This window comes from Talpa occidentalis, unplaced genomic scaffold, assembly GCF_014898055.3.
Source record: "Talpa occidentalis isolate TD23 unplaced genomic scaffold, MPIMG_talOcc4v2.1 talOcc4.3, whole genome shotgun sequence".
NCBI classification, from domain to species: domain Eukaryota; kingdom Metazoa; phylum Chordata; class Mammalia; order Eulipotyphla; family Talpidae; genus Talpa; species Talpa occidentalis.
In genome coordinates this window covers 672,486-683,014 of record NW_023603184.1, presented here as the reverse complement: position 1 = coordinate 683,014, position 10,529 = coordinate 672,486, and the positions used below count along the sequence as shown (strand labels likewise).

The 10,529-nt window shown below is 46.7% G+C and overlaps 1 protein-coding gene across 1 annotated transcript; it reads left to right on the top strand.

Moving 5' to 3' along the window:
* The first annotated feature begins 11 nt into the window (after positions 1-11).
* CNTF (ciliary neurotrophic factor) lies at positions 12-7,027 on the top strand. The gene is made up of 2 exons (XM_037521441.2): positions 12-4,912; positions 6,083-7,027. The coding sequence occupies exons 1-2, from the start codon at positions 4,799-4,801 to the stop codon at positions 6,572-6,574; spliced, it is 606 nt and encodes a 201-aa protein (XP_037377338.1). The 5' UTR covers positions 12-4,798; the 3' UTR covers positions 6,575-7,027.
* The last annotated feature ends 3,502 nt before the right edge of the window (positions 7,028-10,529 follow it).

The following is a 10,529-nucleotide window of genomic DNA, read 5'->3' as shown; positions in this document are numbered from 1 at the left end:
CCATTGTGGATCACAGTACACACACACACACCCATCCTCTCTTCTTCCTCTATTGTCCCCTTTATAAAATTGAAGTTGCCTTTACCAGAAAGGTAGACAAAAAAGAAGCAGCAGCTTTTAAAGTGAGGGTTTTCCTCATGCTCACTTCCAGCCAGGCCAACTTCTGTGGCAAATCCCCCTTTCCAACCTGTAACTCTGATGTGCTCTGGATCAGCTTTTAACTCGTACTGATATATACTGTCCTCAAACCCCTTCTCCCTTGCGCTGCCCTGTAGTTCTGCTTCTACCCACTGCGGCACACGTACCCTCAAAGTAGCATAATTCTAACCTCCGGAGGCTGGCAGCTTGACTTGGCACTTTAGGGCCCCTTAGCAGGGTGAGCTGTTAAAACAGCACACATCTCTCACCCCTTTCCCGCCGTTCCCACTGGGTTTTGGAAAAGAAGGATACGTGGGGACCACCTCCCTCCTCTTTGGCCCCAGCACCCAGTTCCCCTCCTGACACTTCCATTTGGTTCTCAATGGTGCTCACTTGCTTGGAAGCAGGCTCCCCACGGGGAGGGGGCTGCCCTCTGCATGGTCTCTGACCATAGGAAGGGCTCTCTCAGTGAGACAGTAAGAAAAGTCCCAGACTAATGGCAGAAATTTGCACTTTGAACATGTGTGTTTTTGTGTTGTGGAACCCGAGATTCCTTATTTATTAACGGAAAGTCTGATTTTTTTTTTTTTTTTTTTTGTCTTCGTTGCTATATTTTGTGGGGCTGGGTGAGATTAGATTATTCTGATGTGGGGTCCTTTCCATAAGAGGTACATTTGAAGGCAAGATACAGTTTAAAGAAGCACAGCCAGCCTCTAAAATCATAGCTCTCCTCCAGTGGCCTTTAAAGAAAGCTGGTCCTCAGCACTAACAGAATCACTACAGTAGCCTAGTGCTTTTTTGGAAGCCTTTTTAGGAAAGGATGTTAGGTTTGTGGTAATTAGTGCTCTTTGAGTTTTTAGAGCATTGCGATTAAGAAATTTTGAGGGGAAGAGGAGGGTTTGTCCAGGGTCTGAATTACAGATAAAAGATTTGTGAATTCTTTTTCTTGTCCTCATCATTTTACACATACCTTCCTGTTGGCCTAACTTGGGCCCCTGCTTTGTTTTTGCTTTTGCTTTGTTTTATCATTGGTTCATTCCAGCCCCGGGGAGGACCCTGCCTCAGTGCAGGAGCAGGCTAGGAGTCGGACATTGGGAGTCAGAATTGCTCCTTCCCTTTACTGACACTTGGGACGAGGCATGACCTCAGTAGATAAAGTTGCTACTTGTATAATAATGACTTTGGCTTTCCCCTGGAATTCTGTGTATCACCACTTTCCTTGAGAGTAGGGGTTCTCATGGGGTGGTTGCTTATCACTGTCCATGGGAAGAGATGGGTAGTGTTTCCGGTGTTCATAACTCCCAGAAGACTCAAAACCTATTCTGGTTCATTTTTCAGAGTTGGAAGGGCAAGGCCTCGCCTCCTGTGTATCTCAGAAGCTGGAATTAAAGGCTTGCCCTATTCATTGTTTGTCAGAAAAGTATGATGACTGTAGGAAAGAATGAAGTTTTGCTGAGAACAAAATAAGGAACAGCTTGTTTTTCACAAACACTAAAACTGCAAAGTTTATCAATTTTCTCTCTGATTTAGTTTTTCCCAAAAAGAGGGGTAACAAAATGTCATATTTGAAAGAGGCTTGCTTTCCACCCACTGGTGTCAGTGGTTGGGATGCCGGGAAACAGAGTGAAACACCTACAGTGAACCTTCTTAAATGCACTATTGTTTCTTCTCAGAGTGTTGCAAATATGCCGTCCCTCCACAGCGGGGGTAGAAAATGAAATAAGGGTGGCCGAGATGTAGAATGTGCCTTTCTGCCCACGCTTTGGGTTTGGAGTTGACGCTGGTGTGTTAACTAGACTTGAAGATACTGTGATTGATGGGATGGGTCTTGAGCGAAGTGGATCGTCTCCCATGAAGTCCTTTTTGTTCCATTTCGCTCACTAGCATCTAGATGCCCACACTTAACCTTCTGTCTCTGTCACATTTCCCTTTTCTCTCAGCTCTGTAAGTTACTTTTGCAGTGGTTAGTCATAGAAAAAAAACAACTTTAAAAGATGGAGGGAAAAATACGTACTTTCCTGTGTCACACTCCTCTGCCCACCAATAGCAACTGTTCTTTTTCCCTTTTTTTGTCCTTTTCAAAGAATTGGCTTCATGAAATTTTCAATCCTCTTTCTTGCAGTTTGCGCCAATAAATTTTTGTAGCAGTTTGCAATAATACATTTTAAAATATTATTCATGGATTTTATCTTTTCCTTTTGAGAAAAGGGAATGCTAGCATAGTAGCAGTTGGTGTGCGTGACCTCTCCGCACTAGGCCTTCTTCCCTTCTGTTCCTGGGTTGTGGACTTACTGTCCTTCTAAGGAGCTCTTTGAATCTTCAAATTTTGCATTCCCTGTCTTCGTCAAATTCTATTCCCTCTTAAATAACTTCCCACTGCCGGTTCTCCATCTTGAGTTGGCAGTTCCAAATTTTGAAAATGTAGTTGAGAGAGAAATATTCCAGGGGATGTGCTTCCCTTGTTGGTAATTGCCAAGGATTATTTTGCATTACGGAGACTTAGTATGCTTCAGAAAGTTGAGCTATCAGGGGTCAGGATTATTGGGAGCTGAAAAAATGAAGATACGGAAAAGCATCCACATAGAGCACTTAAACCTCCTTTGTACCTGTTCGGAGAAAAACTAGAGTGTACTAAACCTAACTAAGGTTTTTATGGTCTGGGTGTTTGAAGTACCATTTTCCTTCCTTTTTCCCACTTTTCAATGTACTCAAGAAAATTGAAAAATTGTAATGGATCAATTTAAAATATTTTATTTCCTTAAAACCTTTTTTGCCTGTTGTAATGTGCAGGACCCTTCTCCTTGATGGGAGAGACAGGTAGTTACCTGAATCTAGGTTGAAAAGGTTATGTAAAAAGAAATTATAATAAAAGGGATACTCTGCTTTTCAAATCCTTGTTTTCTCTTAATCTAGTAAGACATATCCAAAATAAATATGTAAAGAAGAAAAATAAAAGTTGTCTTCATGGAAGCAACTGGTCTTCCTTGGTTGTACTGAGTCACAGATGTCCTAGGGGTGAAATGGTTGGTGCTGCTAAGTGAGAACCAGCGCCTGCGGTCAGGAGGATGCATTGTGGGGTACGGTACCGTTGTCTGCTCTTGTTAAGAATCGGGTAGTTAACTCTTGACTCCACTTGGCTCTTGATTTGATCTTGATGCTGAGATGCCATGTCCTATGTGACCCTTTGGCAAACTTGGGAATCTCTTCACAGGTTTCTAACTGGGAAAGGAGGCTCTGTTAGAGTAGAGCGTTGAGGCTGCTGTGAGATTAAACTCACTCTGCTGATGCCAACACTCTGGTAGCACTTAACACCCAACTTCCTCACAAAGCTCAGTGTCCATATCGAGTACTAACATTTAAAAAGAAAAAAAAAAAATACAATACTACCTTCTTAAAAGGCCTGTGAGAGCTGCCCAGGCCTCATTTGTTTCTCCCTCACAGCCTTCGTTGGTTGCTCACCTCTGGAAGTTCACAGGGGCGAAGGCGTGCGTTGCAGTCTGGCAGCATCAGCTGTGATGTGAAGTGGTGACAGCTAACAGATGGATTTGGGGGTGGTCCGCAGCCCCATGTCCTAGGCGTGGTGCTCACCCCTGCTGAGTTCAGCATAGCGACCTCACCCGCGCCTCGGAGCTTGCGGGCCCTCACTCCAAAGACCAGTTTATTCTCTTGATATCCCTGAGAAGCCTGTGGTGTATGCCTGGGCTAAGTAGAGAAAGGAAAGCGTGTTGTCACTTGAGTGCGACTGCCTGAGAAGTGCTACCATGTCAGGCTTGGGTGTTTCCTGTCCTTTGGGAGAGAACAGGCCTAAACAATACCTTCCTCATCCTGCAGCTACGAGGGGCGGCTCCATGACAGATTAGAGATGCTTCTCACCAACTTGAACACCACAGCCAGCACATGGGAGTGGAAAGATGCTGTGTTTTTAAAAGACTCATTTCACGCAAACTTGAACAAAATCTGAACCACCTGAAGAATGAAATTGGAAGTCAGTGCGAGAACAGCTGTAGAATCAAAAGCCTGTCTTTAAATTTCGAGCCGACTTACTGGATCTTGTGCCTGTTTCTTAGTTTCTTAAGCCTTGATTTCTTGCTTAAAATGGGAAAACAGTATCTCATAGAATTATCCTCAAGTTCAAAGCCTGAAAGCCTTTAGCATGGGGTCTGGCCCAGGTTAGGTGCTTAATAAATGGCAGCACTTTCCATAATGACTTAATCCTGTTGGATGCCAGCTAAAAAAAGAAAAGGATATAGGAAGGATGAGGGAGGGTGATAATAAATGAACTAATTATTTGTGTGTGTATGAGAGTTTACAGTAGGCAGGGGTGTCATGAGGATTAGTGTGATAGTGACCTTGTTGCTAAGTGCAGAAACAAAACAATGACATGAAAACAAGTACACTAGGCACTGAGGAGGAGAGATGGAGGCAGACGCCGAAGGAAAGAAAGGCTGATTAAAAAGGGGCCTTTGATTCCACAAGGCAGAAAATCCACAGCCAGGAATTTGCTGCCACCTCTGAGTCAGGCAGGGGTGGGGGTGGGGTGCACAGTCCCATTAGTGGAGAATGCCCAGTGGATTTCGTCTGAGAGTCACATTTCTTGGACCAGTGTAGACAGAAGCAAACCCAGCTCACTTGTTTGCTGGGACAGTTGAGTTAGGTGGGGATGGCTTTCGCAGCACATTCTCCACAGAGCCCTCCTCGCCGGGACCTCTGCAGCCGCTCTATCTGGCTAGCAAGGAAGATTCGTTCAGACCTGACTGCTCTTATGGAATCTTATGTAAGTTGCCTGTTTTGCTGTTGTCTATTTTCACTCCATCTTTTCTGACCCAGCCCCTTAGGATCATGCTCCAGCCCCAGTGTCAGTTATGGAAGCCCTAGCCATACAGTCATTCATAGATTGGGCACCTGTCATTTGACCTGACTCCTTCCCTTGAGGAAACTCAGGACTTTGTTTAATTTCTCTAGGCCATTTAGCAGGCTTGTGCCTCTAATAAGAAAATAAACACTGGGTTCTACATAGTGGTGACTACCTAGATAGGTGTCTCAGAGGCTGTTCCCGGTTCGACTGCCCATAGCCTGAATTCTACTAGAACAGGTTAATCATTGGCCCTCTGAGTTTGGGTTCTTCACAGTTGTTCTGAATTTCTAAGCTGTGTAAGTGAAAGGCGGAGTGAGGCTTATAGGGTTGGGAGAAGCGCAGTCTAACCTCCCGATGTCACCTACACCACGTGAGCCGCCCACTGCTTAATAACATACATCAGGTGTTGCAGTGTCCGGACAGCTGTGTTATCAAGGGGGTCCCCTAGAAGAGTCACTGGGAAGTGTCAGCTTCTTCTCATGGTTCCACATTGGTTGGTCTCTACCGCTGGCCTGCCGTGGGGCCATTCCAGGTCCCTGTGGAGAGGTCTGAAGTTCTCTTGAGAACTGGTTTAGCTTCATAAATTTCCACTAGTCAGAAGTTAAAAGTACCAGTTTTGTTGTATTCCACTAAAACTCTCTAAAGGATTCTCCTCAGCACTGAGGGTGAGCGATGGAGAAGGCCACCAGGGGAATTCTACATGACGTGTTCTAGGGTGACTCGGGTGTCATCAGGTATGTTTAAACACCTACACCCCATCACGGTTTAAATAGTCCAGTATTGAGGGAGTTGGAGGTAGAAAGAAAAAGCTCCCAAGCAGGGCTTTTCAACCTTTCAACCTCATGGAGCCCATCAATTCTCCCAGGGAAGATGAACAGCTGGTCAAGGTGGTGTGTGTCCTGTCAGACAATAGAGTTTTCCTGAACTCCAGTCACATGCTTCAGACAAAGGCTTCCGCGCTGTTCTTCTTACTCTCTTGACAGTTTGGGTCCTAGACCAGGAAGGCGATGTTGCATTTAGGGGTTATTCAAGTGAGATTATCAGGGAAATGCAGGAGCTATCACTGAGCTTTTCCGTCTCCTTGGCCAGGTGAAGCATCAGGGCCTGAACGAGGACATAAACTTGGACTCTGTGGATGGTGTGCCTATGGCAAGCACCGACCGGTGGGGCGAGCTGACCGAGGCAGAGCGACTGCAAGAGAACCTCCAAGCCTATCGCACCTTCCACAGCATGTTGGCCAGGCTGCTGGAGGACCAGCGGGTGCACTTCACGCCAACAGAAGGTGACTTCCACCAGGCCATACACACCCTGCTGCTCCAGGTCGCTGCCTTTGCTTACCAACTGGAGGAGTTGATGGTGCTCCTGGAACACAAGATCCCCCCCAATGAGGTGGACGGGAAACCCATTATTGTTGGAGATTCTGGACTCTTTGAGAAGAAGCTGTGGGGCCTAAAGGTGCTGCAGGAGCTTTCACACTGGACAGTGAGGTCCATTCATGACCTTCGCATCATCGCTTCTCCTCAGATGGGGCTCCCAGCACATGGGAGCCATTATATTGCTAATGACAAGAAAATGTACTAATTCCCCACACCACCCCCACTTCCTTCCTTTCTTTTCTAATGGAATATACATGTTCTCTGAGGCCTCACTTTCCCATTCTGAAGTTTTTGAAAGACTTTGAGGCCACGGGCATTTTTACCAAGTAAGATTGGAAACATGGACAGTGGGTTTAGCTTGGGGCGTGTGTGTGTGTGTGTGTGTGTGTGTGTGTGTGTGTGTGTGTGTGTGTGTGAGAGAGAGAGAGTGAGAGACAGAAAGTTGGGGCTGTGAGGCACAGGGCCATGGGCAGTATCCTTCCACCTCAGCGCTCTAACCTTTTCTACCCACTAAGTAACCTTTACAGACATTTAACAGCCTCACAGGAGAAATTCATTTTTAACTCTAGTCCTGGATGACTCTTCTGAGAAGACTGAAACAGTAAATTAAAAGCCATGGACTCGAGCCAATTCAAATTCTCATATAATAAAAATAGTAACTAACATTTATTGAGTATCTATGTCTATGTATTCATAGAGTCTACTCCGGCGCTGTAAAAAGCAATCCCCACTACGTGCCCTGAGTAGTGGCGCATTTTTAGTTGAAAGCAATATGCCAAGTGGTTTATTGTCACTTTCACTTGACTCTTGGACTCTGGACGGTGGCGAGCATTGGCTTGTGGGAAGGTGGTGGTGATCTCATCTGGCGAGTGGGCAGCAAGCTCACAGAGAAAATGTGTGCAATCCCCCACTTGGCCAGCAGGATACTGAGATTGAGCCCAGCCTTTCTCATTCCAGGTCCCTGCACCCTTCACTTCAGAGGTCTGTGAGCTTCCGTTGCTGCACCCCTTTGCCACAGAGGGTTGGGAAGTGTAGTCATAGAATCTATCCCAGCACTGAAAAAGCAATCCCCATTACATGATCTGAATATTCAATTTTGGTTAAAAGGCAGTATCTGTTGTGCCTTCGTGCCCGAGAAGACAGCAGAGGACATCTCAAGATCCTGTTTGGGGAAAAGACTACACCCCCCAAATCTGACTGTAGGAGCTGGGGGACTCTCAAGGGCCCACTCGCATTCTTGAGCGGGGCAGGGCACAGCCTTTGTTGCAGCCGCTTCCCCTCACGGCCCTGTCACCAGCAGCGCGGTAACAGGCATGGTAACCCAGGCGCCCCTGGACAGCAGGTACAGGACCGCTCAGTTAAAAGGTCACAACTGGGCCTCCCTGGTGTTGCAAGGGTTAAGTCAGCACTATCAAGCTATCAGCAGCCACTGGCCTAAGTTGGATCCCCAGCCAGGGAGCTGACCCACAAGGCACAGCAGACCTCTCCTGTCTCCCTGCTGCTCCCCTCAGCAGTGTATTTCAGTAGAGCTACCTGTTCTGCCCCTCACTCTGTCCTGGTGGATCCTCTCACCACCGCCCCCCATCTTCCGCACTTCTGGCCTACACCCCAGCTCTTGTATGCATAAATAAATATCACAACTGTTTCACACATTCTCTGGACCTAGTCATGAGAGGGGGAGGCCCCCTGGCCCCCACTCGGGAACGATGTGCAGCAGTCTCCATGCTTTGCAGACCGGGATCAGCGTGTCATTGTTCTTAGAGAAACACGGTGTGAAGGGCACTAACTGTACACGTGGGCATGATGGGGAAGGGTGTTTGCCCTCAGCCTGAAAACTCCCTACACCATGAATCCAGCAGTTCTCGGGGAGTCACTTATCTCTCACTGCCAGGCCATTAAAACTCGAGCTCTTGGGCTGGGTCCAAGTCAGCTTCAGTGGTTTGAGCCATCTCTACCCTTCAATGAAGCCAAGTGGGAGGGGGCAGCTCCCTTCGGTGGCTTGAGGGGGATGGGCCACTTAGCCCATGTCCATTCCCAGTGGGTCCAAAACTAAATGGGATAAAACCTGTGGGCGCTCTGGGCCGTCAGACAGGGCAGGAGGCCTGTGCTCTGGTGTGTGCGGGTGGGGCAAGGCCTGTACGCAGAGGAGGTGGCCACTAGATTGGAACAACAAGGCGGTTTGTGGAGTTAAAGAGAGGAGTTAAACATAGGGGTGCAGGTGTCCTTTTGAATTAATGTTTTTCTGCCCTTTGGGTAGATTCCTAGGAGTGGAATTTCTGGGTCATATGGAATGTTTATAGCAGCACTATTTACAATAGCTAAGCTATGGAAACAACCCAAATGCCCCAAAATAGATGACTGGATCAAGTGTGGTACATACACACAATGGAATATTATTCAGCAATCAAAAAAGATAAACTCATGCCATTTGCAGCAACATGGATGGAGCTACAGTTATGCTAAGGGAAATAAGTGAAGGATAAAAAGAAAAATATCAGATGGTTTCACTTATAAGAGGAATGTAGGGGAACCAAATAAGGGATCAGGAAAAAAATTATAATAAATTAATTATAAACAGAATTAACAGGCAACTATTAATCAGTGACATGGCAGGGGAAGGGGAGGGAGAGGGATCAAAACGGGAGTGACGAGCACAAGGGGCTATGGTGATAGTGCACGGGTGAATGGGTGGTGGGAATTTCACGGGGCCTACACCTGAGAGGAGAAAGCATGCATGGTACAAAAAAGGAAGAATAATGTAAATATATGTGTGTGTGTGTGTGTATAATTTTTTTAAACCACAAAAGTGAGTAATCTGTGTATGTTACTTACCAGAGGGAGGTTGTCCAGGGGGAGAGAGAGAGAGAGAAAGAGAGAGAGAGAGAGAGAGGTGAGAGGGGTCAGAAGTCACTTCCTGGCGAGGGAGGAGTTCAGTGTGTCTTAGAGTCTGGCAGAGCCAGCACCAAACTCAGGGGAGAAGCAGGAGTTGCTTGGGGAAAAGGGAGGCGATAATAAACATTTGGGTCCAGCTAGCACTAGCGGTTTATTGTTCAGTGTTATCTGTGATTTTGGCGTAAATGGAGAGCCCTCCTCTCAATCCATAGAGGTTTATTTCATTCAAGCTTTTCCTTATTGAAATGTCTTATCTGCTCAGTATTTTTAATTGACAAAGTATGTGTTTATCCATGTAAAGCTCTTAAATTTATCTGCATAGTATCTTAAGGCTCTTTGTCTAAAAAGATGCAACTGGAATTACTTTATGGGGAATAACTGGTTGCCAATGTGCACAGGGCATTTCGCGGGGTTCACTCAGCAGCTGCAGCGGGGGTGGGGGTGAGGGGTGGGGGTGGGGTGGGGGGCGACATCAGAAGGCTCAGGAAACCACAGGGAGGCCTCAACTCAGCTGCAGGGCCCGGAAGGACCAGGTGGGCCAGGGGCGCACTGGAAGAGGCAGAGGGTGCCAAAAAGGGACAGGCGCTCACTGTCAGGTCAGGGGAGCAGATGGTGATATGTGCAGGGATTGAGCCACCAAAGCTTCGAAGTTTCGTGCCTTCCCAGCACAGCTCAGCGTGGTGTGTGAGCTGCTCTTTCAAGAAACTTGCGATACGCCGCACAAGAAGTGTGCAGAAACTCCTTGGGGAAAGATTAAGTCAGGGAGACATGAGCTCTGCGCCAAAATAGCAAGCATCAGCACGTGTGGTTTAAATGTGGAGGGATTTTCACCTCATGCTTCTCTGAAAGGGAGGGGACAGGCCGAAGGGACCGGCTGGGCCACCGCACGGTCAGCTAGGCGGGCGTTCAGATGACCCTGGAAGGTAATATATCTTAAGGATCTGCAGCCCCGAAGAGATTTTTATCTTTAGGGTTTAGTTCCCTGATTTCTTCGACCTTGTTTCTGTTTCTTAGACACAAACATTGTGGGTAGGCTTTCTGAGGGATTCTTATATACACTAGATATAGACATAAAAAATGGGTATATAAATTTTAGTTCCTCGCCCCTAACTCCTGTTTTATAGAGTTCTTTCCTCCACTGTCTCCAGAAAAATCCTCCCTGTGAGCAAAGAGCTTCAGCTGTCCTGAATCTGTCAAGGAATTGCACAAATGAGAGTTGACAGATTCTTGCCTTGATTTCAAAGGGTGATTTGGGAAACACTTGCAAA

Excerpts from the sequence above, each read along its gene's own strand:
- CNTF (XM_037521441.2), top strand. The coding sequence starts at position 4,799 with ATGGCTTTCGCAGCACATTCTCCACAGAGCCCTCCTCGCCGGGACCTC. Across the intron at positions 4,913-6,082 it reads CTGCTCTTATGGAATCTTAT|GTGAAGCATCAGGGCCTGAA; the intron begins GTAAGTTGCCTG and ends CTCCTTGGCCAG.